The sequence below is a fragment of the Gadus macrocephalus genome, chromosome 6 (assembly GCF_031168955.1).
Source record: "Gadus macrocephalus chromosome 6, ASM3116895v1".
NCBI lineage: Eukaryota > Metazoa > Chordata > Actinopteri > Gadiformes > Gadidae > Gadus > Gadus macrocephalus.
Window position 1 is genome coordinate 14,929,190 of NC_082387.1, and position 23,672 is coordinate 14,952,861.

The 23,672-nt window shown below is 44.3% G+C and overlaps 1 protein-coding gene across 21 annotated transcripts in view; it reads right to left on the reverse strand.

The window, feature by feature from the left end:
• Positions 1-23,672, reverse strand: part of trpm3 (transient receptor potential cation channel, subfamily M, member 3) — a 146,899-nt gene that overhangs the window by 63,954 nt on the left and 59,273 nt on the right. For all 21 annotated transcript variants that reach the window (XM_060054354.1, XM_060054359.1, XM_060054357.1 and 18 more), the window contains 2 exons: positions 2,482-2,561; positions 305-506 (listed from right to left, as the gene is read on the reverse strand). In XM_060054354.1, the coding sequence (XP_059910337.1) occupies positions 305-506; positions 2,482-2,561 (282 nt within the window). The remainder of the gene's footprint in view (positions 1-304; positions 507-2,481; positions 2,562-23,672) is intronic.

Below are 23,672 nucleotides of genomic sequence, written 5' to 3' on the forward strand. Positions count from 1 at the left end.
GTTTTCACCCATCCGGGCCTCTGCATGTGTTTCTGCTTCAACTTTGGTGTAATTTAGCCCAGGGCAGTATGACACGGTGCTGAAGGAACAAGGTTCCCCTCAGGGTACAATACCGAGACACAAGGTCTTGGGGGGAGATTCTGAAACTCGGCTGTTTCTCTCCACTCTCTTCCTGCTGTGGACTTCAGTGCATTTAAGAAGCAGACACACTGACAATTCCACGTGGATTGCCATGTATGTAAAGAAGGCACCGTGCACAATTCGAGCCGTCCGGTCTGGGTTTATAATCCGATTGAATATTCACCATGGCTTTGTTGGAGTGTCCCCCTCCCTGGAACTCGATGGTGCCGAAGGCGTCCGTGGGGCTGAGCTGTGTGTGCTTGCTGATGGACCATTTCTCTGATAGGCTGTCATTTTTGGCAAGGCGCTCCGCCTTGTCGTTCTGACTGGACGAGATGCCCGGCGGCAGGCCCACATGCTGGCCTATCAGACGGCCGCAATAGCACCTAAAAGAAGGGAGGGACAAAGAGTGAGACGAGCAGAGTGTGCAAGAGAGAGATACAAATAAATAGGGTCAACGTTTTAAATAGGCTGATTTATCACACCAATATATTCAAATTGCTGTGGAGGCCTCGGAGGAAATACAGTGATGTGTGGGGAGGGAGAAATGTATAAAGAAAGAGAGAGAACAAGAGAGAGAGAGAGAACAAGAGACAGAGAGAGAGAGAGAGAGAGAGAGAGAGAGAGAGAGAGAGAGAGAGAGAGAGAGAGAGAGATGCCCCAAACTGTACAAACACTTTTCTTTTTGGAATTTTACTTTTGACTTTTTTTTTTTTTTATTTATTTTTTTATTGTCAATGTTGACATTGAGCGTTCTTCTCCAAGTAGAGACGAGCAGTGAGACCGACTCTGGAGTGCGGGCAGCTCTCAGTGTGCGCGTGTCTCCTGTGAACATCACTGTCTGCCTTCAGCCTTACTTGGATACCTTTCACCCTCCTCTGTGTCAACAGAGGATCTGAGTGACACGGTGCCATGTGGTTTCTGGTGTTCTGCCGGAGAATACACAGAAACCTTCTGTCTGGTGAGACAGTTGGAGTTATAAGAACCCCCTGACAACCGTCGTCGAGGACTCTTTGATTCCGTCCAGTTGAAGTTTCCCGCTTTTAGACGAAAGGTAAACCAAAATGTACATTGTGCCGTCTCACAGCCGCATTTCCCACGGGAGAACCCGCCAGTGTAGTGTGAATGTGTTGGTTTAACTCTGTATTTGAATTAATTTGCACGTTCGAAAACGCCCCCTATCCCCATGTGCATGCGTGTGTTTCCTGGACCTTATTGGCCATGCTCGTGTGTAATTGCAAACATGCATCTGCTTTGCCTGCTGACGTGCCTAAGTACTTGTTCTTTGTGTGTTTGCATTGTGGCGTTGTGTGAGTGAGTGTGGGTGTATTTGTGCGTGTGTAAATGACACATACGCTACAGTCCTCAATGTGCTTTCACAGAACATTCCCATTGACACAAACACTGTTTGTAAGACGATTTGTAATGGAGAGACTGCTTTCGGTGTAACCTTTTAAATGATGAGCGTTAAAAATATAATTGGCTTATATCCCCTCTCCTTGAATGCTACTATGTCCGTCAGACCGCTATTTGTGATATTTAACTGGTAGGCAGTGGGTGGTTGTTTGCATTTTCCCCTCATTAGGGCCGATGGCCACCTGTGATGCAAATGAAGGTCAACGTGATGTTACTTTGAGGCGTGTTTTCAAAGGTCACCAGTGTGCATATCACCGCTGATCTTACTCACTCGCCTGCTCCCCTGCATGAAACTGGACACGCCATTAGCTGACTCACATGTTATGCCTTCTAAAGTCTTCCATGATATAATTGAATTAATACAAAGCAGTTTACATGAATAGCCACGTCTCCCTAATATCCCCTGTTGGAAACAACCAGACAATTATTTCTACAATGCTAAACAAGGGCTGCTTTTATCTTTGAAATCATGTCCTTTTATTTACATATGTTCTGGTAAATTGGCCGATAATTGGGACCTTGCTCTAGAATAATTTCCAATAACAGTAACATTAGCAATTACAGTACCAGAACTGCAAATTACAGTTCCAGCATAAGTACCAGTACCAGTTACAGTACCAGTTCCAATAAATGTTAACAATTACCAGTAACATAACCAGCAAAAGTAACAGTTACAATACCAATAGAATTAGCAGTAACATTATCAGTAACAGTACCAGATCAATTACCAGTACACTTACCAGTACCAATACCAGTACCATCACGATTACCAGTTAGATTACCAGTAACAGTACCAGTACAATGAACAGTATAATTACCAGTGACATAACCAGTACAAGTACACGTATCAGTTAGATCAGTTACATAATCAGTACCAGTAACCAATAACAGCAACAGAAACATTATTCTGCTCAGTGCATTCACAGGGTGTGTGTATGTACTCACCTATGGTGGTCTTTGGCGCTCACTATGATATGAACACATTCTCGTTTGCTGAACACTCTCTCTATCCATGATTTCTGTGCCTGTGGAAACAAGCGAGAGAGAGAGAGAGAGAGAGAGAGAGAGAGAGAGAGAGAGAGAGAGAGAGAGAGAGAGGGAAGAAGGAGAAGAAGAAGAAACCAGTCAGTATTGTCCACAGACGTCCTGGGCTGACCCCTGAATACCAGAGTGAAGGAACACACACAGAGGAATACTGATGACCTGCTCCTCCAGAGCACTCTCCTGTAAAAAAGCACTTTCACCCCATGGAGAGGTTCAACTCTACTTCATAGCAACGGCTGCCTGGCGACACGCGTTCGGAATCCCAGCGTCAAAAGACCTGGAAGTATCTGTGCTTGGACATTGAGCCTTTTGGATTCATCTGATTGGATCCAAATGCGATTTTCCATCCAGAGCGGGACAGAAATCAATGGAGATCTTTGTGACGGAGGGATTTGTTCTGCTACTGTGTGTTGCTTAAGGGATGGCCGGGAGTCAGGGGAGTTACAAGCATAACACTCAACAATTAACAGCAGAAAACATGGTATAACCGGCATAGAATAGCCGTTAAGATGTACACAGATGTGAGTAGAGACATGCACAGATACCCACGCACGCAGGCACGCACGTACACACGCACACACAAACATTTACGTGTTTACTCAGTTGCACACATGAGTACACATTGATCAGTGTGTAAGTGTGATTGCGTGTGCGTGTGTTACTTAATGTATGTATGTATGTATCTAGGAATTTATTTGACAGTCCACCACCATGTAACCAGGAGGTGTTAGATGGTAGCAATTACCAAACAGACAGAGGCTTGGACACATGGGCAAGTTATGGAGTCTGTCTGGTGGCTATCGAGGTGGGGGTAACACACAGACATGCAGCATTAAGAGGAATTCCTGGTAAGCTTCTTTGATATCTTTCTGGTTAAAATCTGCAGATAAAGTAGAGGAGAAGGAGGTGTCCTAGTCATTTTCTTCAAGGTATTCCTCTCAGGGAGCACAGGAATGAGAATAGGAGTTAGGAACCCAATGGATAACAAAATGCTTTAGTTAAGCATAAGCTAAAGAATAATTAAAAATAAGTTTAAAACAAACATGTTCTTATCGCCTACTCAATGCATTTTCTTCACTTCATTCAGAGTGTGGAAATAAAACAACATCAAATCCTGCCCGCCCCTGAATTTCTGATCAATCACACACAATGTAGAGATTGCTGTCATCTTCAGAGATTTTGGCAAGTTAATAAATCTTTTAGGTGCAAGAGGTACCTACAAGATAAGTTCAGAGAGTGATGTGTGTTCTATCATGCAATATTTTCTTGTGACTAAACTTCTCTTCCGCAGGAAGTAACTGTAAATGACTTGCTTAAGCTTTCTTGTCGTCTCAATATATATCAGGCTTGAAGGAGGAGTTTTCAAAATTACTTTCTCACACTTTTATATCCCTTGCCTTCACAAACTTATATTCCTAAATTTGAGGAATATAACTTATTCCGTTATATTAAACAGCAAATCCAAAACATTATTGTTACGTTCCAAAAAAAGAAATGAACACTAGCATTGAGCTATTCATTTATATACAAGTCATGTATTCAAATTATACCGGTCACCTAAAATCAGGAGTACATGTATCTCTGCCAAATTGATAAACTATCATGATGTGCTTCCCAGTTCAAAGGTTACATTGACATTGCCGATCCCAGTAGTGGGTTAGTTATTTGTTAACACAGGGGCAGCCGTGTTTTACCGAATAACGAGGCACCACAAAACCAGAGACCACCGGAGACCACACGACGAAGCCCAATTATCGGGACAGGACCCGATAGGGACAGGACCCTGTTTGGTTTGGGTTCCCGACGCGAGCTTAGATCGGAACGCGGCAGTGACTAAAGAAGAGACGAAAAGTTGTTTGTTTTTCCTCTTTTTTCTGCCGTGGCTGGGACAGTGCCTGGGGCTTCCCTTCCCAGCAGCCGGGCCGAGGGCTGCTTTTACAGGGGCTGTCTGCCTCCGCTGCGCTACCAAAACACCCACCGTACGCCTCACTGGAGGCTGTCAGCTCGCGGCACGCCAAACCCCACCGCTGGACAAATACTCACACACACACATTCCCACACACGCACACACAAAACCGGGCCAGGCCCCGCACACATGCCCACTTACCCCGACACCCGACTTGCTGCGATTAACCATTACTCCGGGGGGGGGGGGGGGGGATGAAGCCTCGGGGGAAGTGGGGGGGAGGGGGGATGGGACGAGGGGTGCGTGTGGGGGGGGGGGGGGGGGCTTCTATAACAGGTCGCACTCAGTCTCAACTCAGTCTGAGTCAGCGGGGTCCACATCGACTCACATCCACCCCCCCGTACCCTCTCGCTGACCTCCCGGACACCGTGCTCATCCGCCGGCTCACTGCAGCACAAAGTAGATCCCCATCGCCATGCGTTCACCGGAGAGCTAACTGTGGTGTTCTGCCCGATCCCATCCAGCATGGCTGGGTCCGATGACATAAAAAATAAAACGCTGTTAAATGTGTGTGCTACAGTGGTAAAGTTTAAATGTCTGTGCTACAGTGGTGAAGTTTCTTCCCACCCCCCAAAGTTTAATTTCCTTGTATTTGTTGTTTTTACATTTCTGCTCTCCAACCAGATAACTTGAATATGTGTGGGAGGGTCTTTGTTGCATATCTGTGTGTATCCCCCTAATATCCTCTCCCTCTCTGTCTCGGTGTCTCCACCTCTCTCTGCCGGTGCCTATTGTCCCCCGTGAGGCCCGATACGGCCTGATGAGATGCACGGCCGCCCGGCAGACCTGCCCGTAATTAAGATTTATCACCGTGCCAAACAAACACAGCAGCTGGGTGGCAAAGCATCTGTATGGAGACAAGGAGAATGCCCAGTGTGTGCGTGTGGTCATATTTGAGTCTATAAATGTAGGAGTGTTGATTGTGTGTTTGTGTCTGTGTGTGTGTGCGTGTGACAGGAGTTTGTGTGTGTTAGGAGTCTGTGTGTATTTGTGTCTGAATGTGTCAATGTGTTAGGTGGTGTGTGTATGCGTGTGTTTTTGTTTGTGTGTGTGTGAAATGCATGCGTGTGAGTATGTGTATTTGGAGAATAAATTGGTTTGGTGTGCGTGTGAGTGTGTAGGAGTTTGTATGCGTTAGGATTCTATGTGTATTTGGAGCCTGCGTGCGTAGATGTGGCAGGTGTGTGTGTGTGTGTGTGTGTGTGTGTGTGTGTGTGTGTGTGTGTGTGTGTGTGTGTGTGTGTGTGTGTGTGTGTGTGTGCGCGCGCGTGTGTGTGTGTGTGTTTGTTGAGTCATGTCTGTGTTTGGTCTGTGTGTGAGTGTGTGCGTGTATCTGGAGTCTGCGTGTGTAGATATGTTAGGTGTGTGTTTAAGTGTGTATATGTGTGTATTTTGGAGATGCGTGTGTAGATATGCTAGGTGTGTGTGTATGTGTTTGGGTGTCAATGTGAGTGTGTATTTGGAGATTGCATGTGTAGAGATGCTTGGTGTCTGTGGGTGTGTTTGTGTGTGTATGGGTTTGTATTTGGATTCTGCGTGTGCAGATCTGTTTGGTGTTTGTGTGTGTGTGTGTGTGTGTGTGTGTGTGTGTGTGTGTGTGTGTGTGTGTGTGTGTGTGTGTGTGTGTGTGTGTGTGTGTGTGCGCCCGCGTGCGTGCGTGTGTGGGTGTGCGTGTGTATATTTGTGTGTAGTGTGTGTGTTAGTAAGAGGCTGGGCTGACATAAATTGTCCTTAAAGGCTGTTGGCAGTCAAGAACCCTTCAGAACCCCCGCCACCTCCAATCGCTTCCCCTCTTTATTGGAACTGGTGTTCTGCACTAAACACCATGTCCCGAGGGCCCTCTCTTGCCAAGGCTTGGGATGGGACCTCTTTGTTGATTAAATGGATGTATTTAGAAATGATTCTGCTGACGCTAAAGCATTCTGTTCTGTTTTTGGCTTTGATAAATATGAAGTTATGATTTTCCGTAGTAGAAAGCAACATCAATATAGCTTTTAGATTATCGACGTTGCAACTCGCCTAGATCTTTTTTGCAGATCGTGTGATTTGCCCGGAAGCTTGGTAATTTCATTTTAAATTATCATAAAAACTTATTTTTGTATTTGTCTTCTATTTCCTTAGAACACTGTGAGCTTTCTTACGTTAAATGTTAAGGTTTCTAGCAAGCATGCCTAAAAGACGAATAATTAACTGCTCACCCTAAACATCACTCCGTAATTGACTTGAATTTGTATTGTTTACCAAACTTAATTTGACATATATTTAATTAAAGATGCACACAAGTAAGGTTTAAGTGAAAAGTAAGAAACCCCTGTTTTGGTCTCTTACTAATTTGCAGTAAAGTCATTTTAGGATAATTAAATTCAACACTAAAGATGTCCTTCGATGCACTTCCACTTCATCTGGAGGGAAAATAAACTTCCCATGCATTATCCTGACCTAAAAACATAACCACTTGATAAACAAAAGACGGTGGAGAGAGAATTGTACACAAACATTGTAATTCAACGACTTACCTTTGTTTGTGGCACAGCCTCATATGTGCAGATTTCCTTTCTTATGGGAGTTAAAGGGTGACAGTAAAAGACAGATTGTCCCTTTAGGACCTCAGCATTACATACTTGACCATAGCCAACCTTAGCAGGCTGCTGCTGAGACTAGCAGCAGTCAGACCCAACTCCACTCCGGCTCTATCAGCTCTGCTGGAATGTGTGTGTGTGTGTGTGTGTGTGTGTGTGTGTGTGTGTGTGTGTGTGTGTGTGTGTGTGTGTGTGTGTGTGTGTGTGTGTGTGTGTGTGTGTGTGTGTGTGTGTGATGAGGGTAGTGTTGATGTTGCATGTGTGTGTCTCTCACCGTTTCGGCGTTCATGTGAGTGCACATGGGTGTGTGTGTGTCTGCGTGTGTGCATGTGTATGCGTGTGAATGTGTGGATGTGTTTGACCGTGTGTCTTTGTCTAGGTTTGTGTCTGTGTGTGTTTGTGTGTGTGTCAGATCAGTAACACCACCAGTCCAGACTTCACCAACTCTGTGCTGGATTCTACAGATTTTATCCAGGCAAGCATGCAGAACCAAGGGATTCAGCTGTTCTCACACGTCAAACTAATAAACTCTGAGCTGGACTTCTAATCAACAACAACTACTCCTAGAAATCAGTTGGGACAGCATTAAATAAAGCATTCCCCCACTGCACACTTCCATAACATTTAGATTAGGCCGCCAAGAAATGTTGTCCTTTGTTTCTGATTGTGGTGTGTGCTTGTGTGTGTGTGTTCATAAGTATTTGTCTAATTGTGTGTGTGTATGTGTGTGTGTGTGTGTGTGTGTGTGTGTGTGTGTGTGTGTGTGTGTGTGTGTGTGTGTGTTTGTGTGTGTGCGTGTGTTTATGTGTATACATGTGAGTGTATATGTGAGTGTCTGGGTGTGTCTGTGTGCATATTTTTGTGTATATGTTTGAGCATACGTGTGAGTATATGTGTGTGTAAGTGTGTGTGGGCACATGTGAGTGCATGGGTGTGTCAGTGTGTGTATGTGTCTTTGTATACGTGTCAGTATATGTGAGTGTAGGCGTGCGTGTGTCTCAATTCAATTCCACTCAATAAAAGAACACTAGCTTTATTCCTGTGGGGGACCTCAGGGAAACCAGCCGAGTAAAAAGACACGCAAACAGGAAATACAACACAAAACCAAACAGACAAAACGGGCCACGAGGCAGGGACGGTACAGTACGCAGCAGTGGCGTTAACGACAGTGGCAGTGGGCGGGAACAAGATAAAAAAACGTCCAGCAGTAATAATACAAAACGATAATAAATAAGATTGAGTGCAGGAGAGTGGGGGCCAAGATGAGTGTGGGACGGAGTGGGCTCTCCGGAGCGGATTATGCAGCTAGGTCAGAGATGGGAGGGAGTGTACTCTGCTTTGTGGAGCAGGTGTTCAGCGTGTTCTGGAGGCGCTTCTTGTTTTGGATGGTGAGAAGAGAGTACGATCCAAAAGGAGGAGCGCCTCCAGAACACGGTGAACCGTGGCTGGCATCGCTGATCCGCATGCTGTCGGTACCCGTCGGGGAGCCAGAACGGCAGGAGAGCCCATTAAACAGACTAGCTTGCCATCGCTCCAGCCTGCCACCCCCCGCACACACAAACACTTGGATAGATAACATTGTGACGGGGACAGAATAGTTTCCAAGAAAAGCTTTGTGTGTGTGAGTGGTGTGTGTGTGTGTGTGTGTGTGTGTGTGTGTGTGTGTGTGTGTGTGTGTGTGTGTGTGTGTGTTTACTTTGTGTATGTTTTTGTACGTGTGTTCGTGTCAGTGTGTGTTTATGAATTTCAATGTGTGTGTGTGTGAATGTGTGTATGTGTGTGTGTGTGTGTGTGTGTGTGCGTGCGTGTGCGCATATGCAAGTGTGTGTGCGTGCACAGTGTGTGTGTGTGTGTGTGTGTGTGTGTGTGAATGTGTGTAAGTGTGTGTGTGTCTGTGTGTGCGCATGTATGTGTGCGTGTGTAAGTGTGCGTGGGTGCACACGTGTCTTTGTGTCTGTAAGTGTGTGTGTATGAGTGTGTGCGTGTGTGAGTGTGTTTGTATTGATGTGTTGTGACTACAGCCCCACTCCGTCCCCTGTGTTGAGGCTCTATAATAGTTTCAGGGGGGGAGGGGGCCCTTCGATCTTCCTCTGCGCGCCCAGAGGGTTGCCAGATCAGAGGGTAACCAGCTATCAGCGTTTAATTAGCGATGAGGGTGGGGGGCCTCCACTTAAACAGCAGACGGTAATCTCAACTAAAGCACACAACACACACAACACTGTACCACACAAAAAATAACACTGCATGAAAATACCACACACCTTCAAGAACATGTCCAAGTTCCTGATAATAACGCAATACCCTGTGAATAAGCTGTTGCTGAAAAATCCCATGAATAATGTTCCAGTGTTTTCTTCTCTCCTGGTCACAGAAGCTCTCTGCTGGTCCAACGCCCTCTCGGTCTGATTACACCAGCACACCTGAGTCCATCACCTCAGACCGCTATGTGTGTGTGTGTGTGTGTGTGTGTGTGTGTGTGTGTGTGTGTGTGTGTGTGTGTGTATGTGTGTGCATGCGCCTGTGTGTGTATGTGCAGGGCGAGTCTCATAGAGTACCAATACAATAGAGACCCAGCAGTCTCATCGGGCTCCGAGACAGCAGCCCAAATCCAACACCCAATCAGTGTCACTGAGTGACGTCCTGCATGCATTGAGAGATAATAACCCAGCAGCTATATAAGCATCCTTCAAATGGCCGATATAGATCTGAGATCTGAGAATGGCCAGGGGGCCATTGATTATTCTCGCCTCGAGTCTTTAGGTTTAGTGATTGGCCCCAGACCGGCGCTTGAAGGGGTCCCATGACGCCAATCAACCAGAGAACAATTAATCTGTCAGCTAAAGACACGGCTTACTGAGGAAGTGATGCGGTCTCATTGTGCTCATCTATTTCCATCGGACGTGTCCACCTATTGCCATCATCGTGAATTAATATACAAATACTTGCATTTCCTTTGTTGTTTTGGTTGTAGAATATTGCCTTCCACACTATCCTTTCACGTAAGCAAAACAACAACCTTGTTCAGATTAATTGTTTATATTACCCAAACACTCTGAACCCGACGTCGTGTTAGCTTTGCTCCTGGGCCGATATTGGCCATTCAAAGTTGATGAAAAAGGCCACAAACAATTTTTCTTTATTTTCTCTGTTTTGGCTCCTTATGAGCCATGCATGGACTAAATTGGATTTTTCTCTATCCCTGGAAAAAACGTAATGGCTTCTGTGAAATTCAAGGTCGTTTTGGCCAATCTCCTTCTCATTCTACCTCCAAATCTATGGGAGGGAAGTGGACAAGAGAAGCAGGAGGGCTGAATATTTACAGCATGACTTAACATAAGCATCACCATACACACCCACACACAGTTTGGTCGTTGTGATTCCATTGCAGGCATGGCTGAGGTCGTTAGCTAAATGACAAGCACCTGATGCTGGCCATGACCTTCAGCAAGGAGCGAGTACTCCTAAGTAGCTTTCAGACTGTTCACTACTCAGCCCCAGACTTAAATAAGCTCCAGGCTAGGATAGCACAGTGTTTACCTGACATGTGTTCACACACATTTCTGCTGGCCCAGGGCTGAGTGGAAGCCCTAGGCTAAGCCCTCACACATGTGTACTGAAGACCCAGGCCAGTGTTTCCCCCACGTTCACACAGCAGCGGCGCGCCGCCGCTGCTGAATTTTCTCCGCCGCTGCAATAAAAATCCTTCTCCTAATTATTTATTTATTTTTTTTACGTAGCTCCTTTTAGAAAATGTACAGCGCGTAACGTCAATTGCGCAGCACGCGGCACATCGTCACGTAACCAACATCAAAGAAGAAAAATACACAGCGAGTGTGGCAGTTGTTGGCAGTAGGCTACCCTACACGGTTGCAAAGTTACATTGATTCTAGCAGTAGCGAGTGAAGCGGAAGATCGAAGAAAGAAGGAAAGAGAGGGACAGACAGAGAGAGAGAGAGACAGACAGAGAGAGAGAGAGAGAAAGTAAGTTGCTAAAATGTGTCGCTACATGACCACCAGTGTTAAAAACCCTCTGAGCCCAATCATTTTATTGTATCTATAAACCGCAACCTCCGTGCCGTTTTTCCTCTAGTATTGTGTGTGTGTGTGTGTAGGCCTATGTGTGTGTGTGCGTGTTGTTGCTCTTTTTGGGATCACTCATAGCCTTTACAGGAGCTTATATCCAGTCAGGAATTTATAGCCTAGGTATTTTCGGGAACTTTGAAAAATGAATCCATACTGTTAGATCCGATGTTGTTCTTTATTGCCATATAAAATCCGTTTTCATCGCGTATTTTAGTTAGGGATTTATGATAATCGCCTGTAAGCATGTGGTCATTAGCATCTGGCGACTTGTTTGAGAGTCAGCATCAATGGCCCCCCCACCACCAAATTCCCCTACAGAAGAGCCCTGGAGCTCTTCTTTAAAAAGCCCAGGAGAATTAAATGCTCCCAGGCTGGATGTAGCCTTTGTGGATGAGCAAAAACTTCACAGTTCTCCGTCTGTTGTCTTCTTTGTCCTCATCCTCCTGTCGCTCTCTTGTCCTCTTCCCCTGACTCTCACTGTCTCACAAAGGAGCTGAGCTCACCTGAGGTCTATTTGTAGTGCTAAGGCTCACACTGATTGGCATTCAATTAGCTTTATTTTTTATTTTTCATGTGTGTGAGTGTGTTCTTTTCAAATTTTAGTTAGGTCTATAATTTAAAAAGATGTGTTTTGCCCATTGTTGCAGGAGATTTCATTTTTGAACAAAGTGTCTTATGTAAAAAACAGTTATGCTTTGGGCATAGCAACCATGTTTAGTGTTTAAGCATTAGGCAAAAATTTGTAAATAAATTGTGCAAATTATATTTGCGTTGTGGCATTTTTTGTTTAAATATTACTATACAAAAATATAAAAATCTGTAAATGAAGACACAAAAGGCAAAGTTACACCAATAATAATCCCATCTACAGTAATACACAGGACTGTTTGAATAGGATTTAAGTGCATATTCTCCTCTCAAAGTGCACCAGATTCAAGCATTCCAATGTAAAGGGTACAAAAAATTTTCGGCCAGGAGGGCATGCCCCCGGACCCCCCTAGAGGGATCGGGGACCACACCACCGCTGCTGAAAAAAATCCTGCGGGAAACACTGCAGGCTGTAAACGTTCTTACTCATCATACAAACATTTACAAACAAGGTCACCACCCAAGGTGACCTTGGGTGTCTTGAAAGGCGCCTCTAAATGAAATGTATTATTATTATTATTATTTAGGCAGACTGTGGTTGGCTAGTGGGAGTTATCCTGAGGCGTTGAGGGTTTTCTTTTGCATATCCATTCTACTGAAACCCAATTTCAGCTTTCTTACTCGTTATGAGCTGTGCACGTCAGAACATAAAAACAGGAAATCAAATTAAGAGTTTCTGAATAACAATTTAAAAAAAGCAATATCCGAAGCATCTAGACTGAACCCATCTAACCGAAACAGAAACCGCCCTCCTTCTCGCTGATATACGTGCATTTGAAGCACCCAATTCCCAGCGCTCCGTTGTAACAAGGTTACTAGCCCACTGGCATAAGAAAAAGTCTTGACCCCCCCCCCCCATTATGAATGAGTGCATAATATGCCACACCTGGGACATTTGCGAGTGAAATAGCATTCACTGACTCACTCGACATCATGTTCAAACATTTATCCCTTGGGTCAGCAACGACAGACTTAAGTTTCAATATTAAATTATATAGACGCGTACTTACACACGCACACACACACACAAATATGTGCAAGAATGTTCCACTCGGTTCAGCATTTGGCAGCTTAGAAGAGATTTCAAGTGATTCACAGTGAATTAAAGTGTTTGTGTCCATGTGTGTGTGTGGGTGGGTGGGTGTTTCCAAGATTAATCTAGTAATTTAGGCTAAAATAAAACCAGCTGTGTAATAGGTTGGATATTAAAGGGACGTAATAATCTGTGGTTCCAGCCAGCCTCTTCTTACTCCGTTATTTCAAAGAAGCCGTCCATAGAGTCAGGTGGTAATCAAGTCAAAGCCTATTAGCTACAGAATCATGGAACTTATTGCTCACTGAACTAACGTAATTGTACTATTTTATCCATTGTGCAAGTATCAAAAAGATTATAACAGTACTTTCTACGACACGTTATTAATACAGTAAGTTAACAAAACAATCCGTCATCCTTTCAGAAAACATCCATAACCGGTCTGACATCTGCATGACATATGGATCTGTGACGTCGCTGTGATCTATATGAGGCCTCTCTTTAGATAGATGCACCGATACCCGATTGATTCAAGGTTTATGGATTTACCGATGATTCATTTATGAGTATCATTGCATGTTCAACGACACAAGAATAGACAAATAAACAACATTCAATAAACAACTTTCCCGGATTCCCGGGGGTAAAGAAATATTATTTAGTCAGACCAGGCTGAGGAGAACAGCAATTCGCCAAGAACCCAAATGGAATGTAACATTGCAAAACTTAAAATAAATTCCTTAAAAGTAAATTGGTGAAGACGAAGAGTTGAAGTGACATGGAAAAGGACATGAGTTTAATAAAAATAACCTGACGTGTTCCACCCGGCTCAAACTGACTGGCAGCCCTAGGCGGCGGCCCCCCCCACATCTATAATTCACCGCTGCTAATCTGTATTTTGAAGAGGGGCTTTGCTTCACACAAAATGCATTGTTGTGCTTATCAAGAAGTGCTGTCGTCAGTGCTATGTGCAGGGTAATTCACAAGAATCCAATAAGTATCCAATGCATCTCATTTGTGCAGAAAACACGCATACATGAATCCTACTGTCACGTGTACTGGTGACGGCAATGGGGATCCTCTTATGATGCAGCACAGCACATCAAATGAAAACCCAGAGAAATTAAATCTGCCTATTCGAAGCAGGTGTTCATTTGGCTTTCATAAGTGTGTGTGTCTGTCTGAATGTGTGCAGTGTCCGTGTCAGTCTGCACATGTGCATGAGTGTGTGCAAGCGAGCATGTGTGTTGATGTTTTTTTATTTTTTCAAACATGTGAGTATAATGGAAGAATGTTTGCTTGTTTTAGCCGCCGTCGTTTCCAATCCATCTCCCGAAAAGCCAAAAATAAGCAGCTCTGTTTCCCACAGGCCTCCGGTAAGCCTGGCTGTTTGTCTGGCCATGCAGACTCTAATCATCCCTGGCACGGCCATTCTGCCCCTGACAGCGCCGGGGCCTCACACTACACACTCTTTTAGGTAGCAGACAATGGGGAAGTTGGGAGACCCATAGCTGGGGTGAGATCAGTTGGGCATCGGGAAGAAAGAGAGAGAGACAGAGAGAGCGAGAGAGAGAGAGAGAGAGAGAGAGAGAGAGAGAGAGAGAGAGAGAGAGAGAGACCCACACACACACAGAAAGAGAAGGAATCTTAAAAGAAAGACAGATAACGAGGAAGGGAGGAAGGGCGGATAACAAAGGAGTGATACAAGTATGTGACTAGGGAAAAGGGAGGAAGGGGGAAAGGTTGTTCCGGATGGAAGGGTGGGGGAGTCACGGAGGAATGGGATCAAAGGGGAGGCATGGTCTGTCACAGAGGGAGCAGGGGTCCACGAGGAGACAATGGTAAAGGTAACACAGGGGTGTCTGGGCTCCATGGCTCATCCTGGCTCCTCACACTCAGGGTTAGACGTTCTTAGGGCAACAGTTAGCAGGGGGGTTCGGGTAAGGGTGAGGGTAAAGGTAAGGGACAGGTTTAAGGGCTAACCTTCATGGGCAGGGCCAGGTGTTAGGGTTAGACAAGCAAACAGCATCAAGATAGACCTCGGAAAGGTAGATTAAGGAACATCCACCGCAGACAGAAGATGGAGGTGAGAAGAGAACGTCAATCGTAGAATAGTGTTTGTGATGGAGAGAGATTGAAGGAGAGAGATAAATGGGGAGGGATGGGTGTAAGGTTAACCGAAGTGGACCTGAGTGGTCAGATAATATGGGGAGAAAAGAGGAGCTGGGTTAGAATTGCAAAGGACAGAAAGTCAATGTGCCGCGACAGACCAAAGTAAACAGATTAAACTACTCTCACAAGTGTAATACATGTCTCCTGGCTGGGAGCAAGAGAGCATGAGAGAAGGAGGGTGAGAGAGCCTGACGAATAAGAGTGAGCTACTGGGAGAGGGAGACAGGCAGGCAGAGAGGTAGTGGGTGGTTGAGGGTGGAGGGGCAGGTACTTTTTTTGAATGACAGGTGGATTGGCAAGGTCAGGAGCTGTGGCTATCGCATGACAACGGCTGTTTGATTGATGGCTGTGATGGATGTAAAGAGGGCATTGGAATAAGAGGGCGTCTCAAACATGAAGCGCTGGGACCATGTCTCGTTTGTTTGTGATGTAATGAATAATGTAAATACTTCATCGTTTTATAGTGCAGTGTGAAGTGTTGCAATGTCTGCTGCAGTGTTTAGTATGCATTGTGTCTCCCCATCTTCTCCTTCCTCTTAATATCTCCAGGCTAGTTTATTTTTTTTCAAACATCTAAGTTGCTGTTCAATGAACCACTGAGAAGTACACTCTGCATACATTTGTGTCGTAGTTAATAAGGTGTCGTTATACATTGAACTGTAATCAGAAAATTCAGTTATATGCTATAGACCCTAGAGTATCTGTGGTACAAAGGCTGGGACGAATTTCGAATTATAAATATGTACACTTTATGTTGGAAGTATAGACCGTCGCTATTCCCATTGAAACGAATGGTGCGGTGATTATTCTTCAAAACGAGAGCTGATAAATTGTGAAAAATGAATTAAACTGTAATCAGACTACGCGGTTATATGCTATAGACCCTAGAGTATCTGTGGTACAAAGGCTGGGACGAATTTCGTATTATAAATATGTAAACATTTATGTTGAAAGTATGGGCCGTCGCGATTCCCATTGAAACAATGGCACGGTGATTATGTGTGTTTGTGTGTGTGTGTGTGTGTGTGTGTGTGTGTGTGTGTGTGTGTGTGTGTGTGTGTGTGTGTGTGTGTTTGAGTGATTGTGATGCGTGTGTATGTGCATGTATGTGCACATAAGTGAATATGTGTGTGAATGTGTATGTGTGTGTGTCTGTGTGTGTGTGTGTGTGTGTGTTTGTGTGTTTGTGTGAGAGAGTGTGATTGTTTTATTCCACTTCATGAACCCCAAAGAAAACTTATGTTTCAATTAAAAGCCAACATGGAAACACAGGCTTACCATTCTGCTAACACGCATACTCCATCACCCGTGAAGGGGGAAACACAACACCCAATCCAAAACACATGAGAACTCAGATAAATATTCAAAAGCATCCCACAACGACTCGTGTTTCTCCATTATAGTTGTAAACCAGAGCTTCTGTTTTTTTTTTTAATCCATGAATCAGCAACAGGCTCACAGAGGCTGAACTGTCTGTTACACATGGTCGCCCGTCCACAGAAACGTACTCCCACGCCTCCCCGACATCACAGCATGGCTGCTTTACTTGGAATCAACAAACAGACTCGGAACAGCCGCAATATGGTCTCACATCATGTACCTGACTGTTGAATGAGCAACACTAGGCTCTCCTCCTTGGCAGCGCAGGAGCACCACAGCTGTGGCTGCTTTCACCTGATGTTACAAAGTCATTAATCTTAGGGAAATACGGAGCAGGAGAAGGAGAGGAGGAGCAGGCAGAGGGTGAGTATTTGAGTATACTATTACCATAGCCTTACAGTATTCTGCATCTCATTATATTTAGAGGAAACTAGGGGGGAAGTATATGAAGACGAGGGTGAGGAAGAGTAGCGTAGACGTTAGGAATGGGACCTCTCTAGTCTTTTTTTTTTTTAAACATGGTCTGTCCCTGATCAAATTTTGCTCACAAATACAGTCTCTCTCTCTCTCTCTCTCTCTCTCTCTCTCTCTCTCTCTCTCTCTCTCTCTCTCAGCTGATGAATTCCTCTGCTGGCACTCTATCAATATCACCTCTTTCACTATCTCTCACTCTGACACACAAACAAACACACACGCACGCACACAAACAAACACACATGCCGTTACAAATCTACAGCAGCCTATAATACCCAGACTTAAAAGCAAAAACACACACACAGACACACACACTCACACACAAACTACGTTGAAATCAGCCAATGAAAATCATAAGACTGTCAGTGGGATATAGATCTGTCCTCTCGAAGGAACCTGCAACCAATCAATGAAGAGTTTGGCTGCTTAATAAACTAAATCTGCCACCAGGTCTGATCAGCCACTGGTTGACCTCAACTCGATCAAAATCCAATTGCGTCACCTGTGTAAGTGTGCGATTGTGTCTGCGTGTGTGTGTGTGTCGGTCTGTATCTCTGTGTGTGATACAGATAGCTAGAGACAGACACAGAGAGAAAGAGCTAAATAGATTAGACAAGGTGGAAGGTAGGACAGGAAATAGAAGCGTCTTAGTTCTTATCTGCTTCCTTGTTCTATATCCAGGCCTGGGAAAGAGACAGAATATCACACACAATCAAACCCATCTTTTCTAACTGAGCAATTCAATTCAAACCAACCAGGCAGAAACAAGCTTTTTATCAACCAATATGAAGGTATTGTATAAGATGTCATCCTGATAATGTGGCAATGTCTTATGTTACTGTAACTCAGGCAATGTAGAAACTTACCAATTATTGAAGCAACCCAGACACCATTACCCAAAACAAATGTGAGCCATGCTCCTCCAACTTCCAACACACCATCACTCCTTTCATTATTCTGCATCCTCTCATTCTCTCTCATTCTCTCTCTCTCTCTCTCTCTCTCTCTCTCTCTCTCGCTCTCTCTCTCTCTCTCTCTCTCTCTCTCTCTCTCTCTCTCTCTCTCTCTGTCATCTCGTCACATCTGAGCACCGCTGGCACCTACGGCTCCTCCCGGCCTGCCGTCAGCCACCCGCGTTACCATGGTTACCGAGAAAAATAGGAGAGGCCCACCTCCTCCCCTATAGCTTCCCCAGGAGAAGCCGGGAATGGGGGCAGTGATCTCTGGAGCATGGCCACGTGCATTTGCACACGGATGTGATGCATTGCACGTACACGTTCACAGACACATACACACACAAACACGCACACGCACACACACACACACACACACACACACACACATGCAACTACACACACAGGAATAACAGCTAAGGATCACATGCAAACGCAAACTCCCATATAAAGGTGCATTAGCTGATATACTGCCTTCACATTTTCTGATTAATTTCCTTCCTCCAAAAGGGTGATTCTTAACGTCATGGGACAGGCTTGTTATCCAGCTGTCAGATGAGCTGTCAGGGCAGCAATGATGCTGTCATTCAGAGGTGAGATCCCGAACACGTAAATATGAACATATCTATACTTTATCGGTTTTCTGTCACACTTGCACTTTCGCCCGATATTTTCTACAAATGCTAATGTTCAAATCATAGGCTAGCTCTGATCCTAGGAGGAGATGATATTTGAAAGGGACACAATCCTGACATCATTCCCACTACAGTAAATAATTATATTTTGTGCACGAGGGCATGCGTGTACATTGTGCATGTTGATGTTCGCGTGGGCACATAGAAAGCCATTTGTCTCAGAAGCAAAACAACCCAGAGGAAGAGTGACCATAATAACAATGGGATGAATTAAAGGAGGTGTGAGGTGCGATGAAGGAGCTAATTTGTGAGTCGGCCGGTCTGCTATCAATCAGCCCCTCATTCGTCTTCATCCATTCTATGCTTTCAGTCCCTGGTTGGGATTGGATATGATAGTTATACGCCATAAAAAAACAGAGGCGTAGGCTTTGTACCAGGGGCCTATTCTCTAGAGGAGACTGCATTTCCAACTGAGTGCCACCAGCCTGTCAGGGTTCCATGAGAATATTGTTAAGAGGGAATGCACAATGATGATATGAGAGAGAGAGAGAGAGAGAGAGAGAGAGAGAGAGAGAGAGAGAGAGAGAGAGAGAGAGAGAGAGAGAGAGAGAGAGAGAGAGGGAATGATAGGGAGATGAGAGAGAAACTTAAACAGAGAAAGAGGGAGAGAGAACAATGAGGTATAGAGAAAAACAAGAGAGAGAAATTACTGAGAAATGAGAGCGCGAGACGGAGATAGAGAGAGACATTGTAATTAATACATTGTTAAAGCAGGGATCGCTATAACAGCATGTGAATGGCAACATTGTAGGCTTTAATAAATTAATTTAAGAATGAAAAGAGGAGCGAGAGAACAGCTTTGCCCTAAAATTTCAGTTCAGGAGAAAGAAAGAAAAAAAGGAAGAAAGAAAGACAGACACAGAGATTATTCGTGTACAAGCACGGCCACGGCTTAAATATAAATGTTTGTGTGTCTTATATGGAGGTTGGTTCGGTACATGTGTTTAGCATGTGGTGAGGACTGTTTCTAGAGGTTGGCATCGATACATGAAGCTCTTTCAGCATGTTAGAAAACGCACCATTAGCGGCAGGATCCGGGCCGCCGCAGAGTTCACTCCCTCGTGGAGGTAAGTGCGTGACTCAGCGCCATTAATCCCTCACACAAGGTTAAATCAATAAAACGAAGAAGAAGGAAAAAAGAGGGCAAAACTAATGACATTCTGCTGTTAGCTCGATCAAAATAGCTACACAGCAGAGACAATAAGACGGCTGAGACAATGTGGTGTTTTAAGGCCTCAACGCATCTTAGATAAGCGCTTGCATGGAGGTGTCAGGCAGTGTACAGACGATGTTGCGTTTGCTGCTTTTGACTCATTTTTTAATCGTTACACAAGGCAGTGTTGCACTTATTCTTCATTTAGCCTTGCCATGTGCTAAGTGTGATAATCAAGCTTTCATAAAGAGGTTGGAGCCACGATTTAAGCCTTCTTGCACACAAGCCTGCTGCCACTGTGAATGCTCAATGTCTTGCAGCTCACTCTTACCACACCATTTTGTTTTTTACAACAGAAACCATAAAGTGTATTCATTAAATAAAACAACCGAAATAAGGGAATTTAACACCTCTTTACAGTTGTTAAGGAAAACAAATCCGCTGTCACAGAAAATTCTGATATTACTTTTACCTACTCTGTTCCCTGTGAAGCGATTTGATTAAAACCTCTTCTTTAAGATTTGTACTTACAATGATCAAAACAAGGTTTGACTCACAGCAGAAATGTACTGGGTTTGTAGAAATAGTCTTTCAGCAGATGAGCTCAAATCTATGTGAATGGGGTGTTTCACTTTCTTTTGCTGCAAATTTTTTTTGACCAATCGTGTTTTTTGGGGCGGGGCTCTGTAGATGACTGTTACATGGAGTACAATCTCGGAAACCGTTGGCTATCTGACGATAATTTACCTCTAAGGACCTGGGAATATTACTGGTGTTCCGGTGCAGTTGGGATACACAGGCAAAGATTTCAAATCACCAGTCATTGTTTTCTACGTTTTTTCGTAGCTGTTTCGGCTCTACAGAACATATGAACACCAATAAAAAGTAATAAATTGTCATCTGATGCATTCCGAGATTGTTGCACTCCACTTGAACTGTTTACCTGCATGCAACTTATGCTCGCTCAAACGTGATTGGTCAATACCATCTGACTACAAACGGCATACACACGGAAACCAGGGCTTCTGATACGAATATCTTGTCCCATTGCCTACAGATTCTGCATTCATATGCATATATCTTTTTGTAGAGATCACAGGGAACGAGTCTCCACTGGAAACAATGTAACCGGTGGAACGAACGTGATATGGGTGACCATTGACTGGAAGAGAGCTAGAAAACTTCAAAAGGTTAAATGTCGGTCGATTATGCAGTCATGGCTTCAACTTATCAAAAACTCTAAGAAGGCTTACTAGGCCAAACTTTGGCGTGAAACCGGCGCGCACTCGCTTCCCCCCCGCTATTTAATTAGACCTTCAATATGATCAGTGCAGCACTAGGGTGATAACGCTGTAGAAGAGCCAACAGCACCTGTTGGTATAAGCGATGAACTGAAGCCACAGTTGCGTGCCCGGATTGTACGACTTTTTTACAAAGCTATCACAACAGTGCTGCACTGCTCGTATTGGAGGCCTAATTAAAATATGTCATCCTAAGCTCACAAAAAACAGCCATCCCCGGTGTGATGACTAAAAGGTCCTGTCTGGACACCAATGTCCTGAGACAAAGTGCCTGTAGGGGTTTAAAATAAGCCTGTCCACTTTAGAAGACTGGCCACTTTAGAAATACAATTGTTAAATTTGTCGTCTGACAACACCATCTTGTCACTCTTAAATGAGTTTCTCTACGTACAAGAAACAACGGGGAAAAAAACAACATAGACCAAAACAGAAAGCCTGCATAGCTCCACTCCTGGCTCTTGCAGGTTTCCCAGCATAGCCGCTGTGTAAGTCTCCCCCCAGAGGTCTGGCTACAGCATGGTTTAACCTCTGGATCCGCGCTTAGAGCCCTGATGTCCCCACTCAACCTGCTATCCCCCTTGAGATGCCTGGAGGCCTAACCTAAGTCTGCTCCTTAATGTGTCCTCACTGAAAGGAGCGGTTTGAGTGCAGCCAGGATAGACAGTAACGATGGTTTAATCACCCAGAGTGATAATGTCCTTTAAACATTCATATACATAACACATTTTTCTAAAGCTTAGTCCTGGGAGAAAAGCTTAAGGTTGATTCCAGAAGTTTCTGCATTTCGTTTTTTTGTTAAAGGATATAACATAAAAATTCTGTCAGATCAATTAATTCTAACTTTTAAAAAGAACAATTGGACCATCTGCTTTAATAGTCCACAATTTAGAGACCGAACATTTCTTTGTCTGGTAACCAATTATAATATACCGTCGTTTCACTAGTGTGAATATTACCTCGCTGTCAAAGCCAGACGCCAGACAATAATCTATTCCAGGAAGAGAGGTGGACATCCTTTCTACCCTTGTTGCCATCCTTGGATCTCTTAGAAGTTTGGTTTAAAATAACTTATACATGAAATATGAGAAAAATTACAACTTTTTAACCACCACAGTTGGACGGGATCTTCCATCATGATGAGATGGAAACCCCCCATAGCCTATCACATCTCTCTCCAGCCTGTCCCTCTCATTTCACTTGTTATCTCTCCCTCTCCTTTCACTACCTCTCTCCTCTACCTCTCTCCATCCTATCGCTCTCCCTCGCTGTCTGCATCTCTCTCTCTTCCCTCTCTCCCTATTCCCTTTCTCTCTTGTTAGCTGTGGGTGTTTTGTGTGTGCGTGCGTGTGTGTTAATTTTTCTCCTGTTTGTGTTAACACTAGGGCCCGACCGATATTGATTTTTGAGTGCCGATGCCGATTATTTTCAGAGAAAAATTACGATTACGATTTAATCGGCCGATTAAAAACAAAACAAAAAAAAGCATATAAAACTTAGTTTTTGATACCTTAAATATACTTTAAACACTTTTGACGAATATGTGAATTGAATGCAGAACCTTTGAGTGTTTTAGAATACATTTGTCAAAAATGAGTGTAATGTAAAATGTAAAATAAATAACGAACTCCCAATGTGCTGCGCTCGTGAGCAGTGACTAACACGTGCGTGCTGAGCAGTATGATCTCACCGTTAGAGTCTACAGTATAACAAATTAACATGGCCTGGGACCTAAAGAAAAACAGGCACAACGTGCTCAAACAACGCGTATTGGTGAGGTGAGCGCGCAGCTGCCTGAGCGAGCGTGCTTTCATGTTGTACGGTAAAATTCAATCTCCTCTTTTTTACTCCAGCCAAAGTTGTTAGTTAGCAAGGCGAGTAGGAGCGCAATCTGCAGGATACTAAGCGCAATAACATTTAAAAAAAAATAATAATAATAAAAAAAATCGGTTGTAATCGGCGTCTTTTTGGCAGATGTTGATTATTTTCAAAAAGGCTATAATCGGCCGATTAAATCGGCAGGCCGATGAATCGGTCGGGCCCTAGTTAACACAGAGCATCCATAGCTCTGTGCTTTCCCACACACGCCCTGTCAGCTAAAAATAGATGAACCCTGGCCCCCCCCCCGAAGACGAGGTTGTGAGTGGGAGGAGAAGGAGGAGGAGGAGGAGGGAAAGGAGGGAGAGAAACGGGGCATATTAAAATGATGCGTATACCTCCCACACTTTAGCACAGCAACCCGCTAGAACACACTAGTAAACTAAACAAGGTGTGGGGGGGGTGAAGGAGGGATACATGAAGGCGGAAGGAAGAAGATGAAGGGCGAAGGGAGCAAGGCAGGGTAATGGAGCCAAATATGCTGTCGCTTGTTGCTTTCCTCTGGCCAAAAAAAAAAGTGCAGCGATAGGAGAACAAATAGGCAGAATAAAGACGGCTACCGGGTGAAACATGTTTGTGACGGTTTTCTCTCCATTGACATGTTGGGCTACAGCCACTGTGCATGTATTTGTTTTCATGTTCGTGTGTATGTGTGGCTTGTGTAGGCGAGAATGTTTGTGAGTGAGTATGTGCATATGTGTGTGTAAGTGTGTTTGTGTGTGTGTGTTTGTGTGTGAAAATGAAAAACAAACACCAGGTCAGGCATTTTCATTAAGGGCA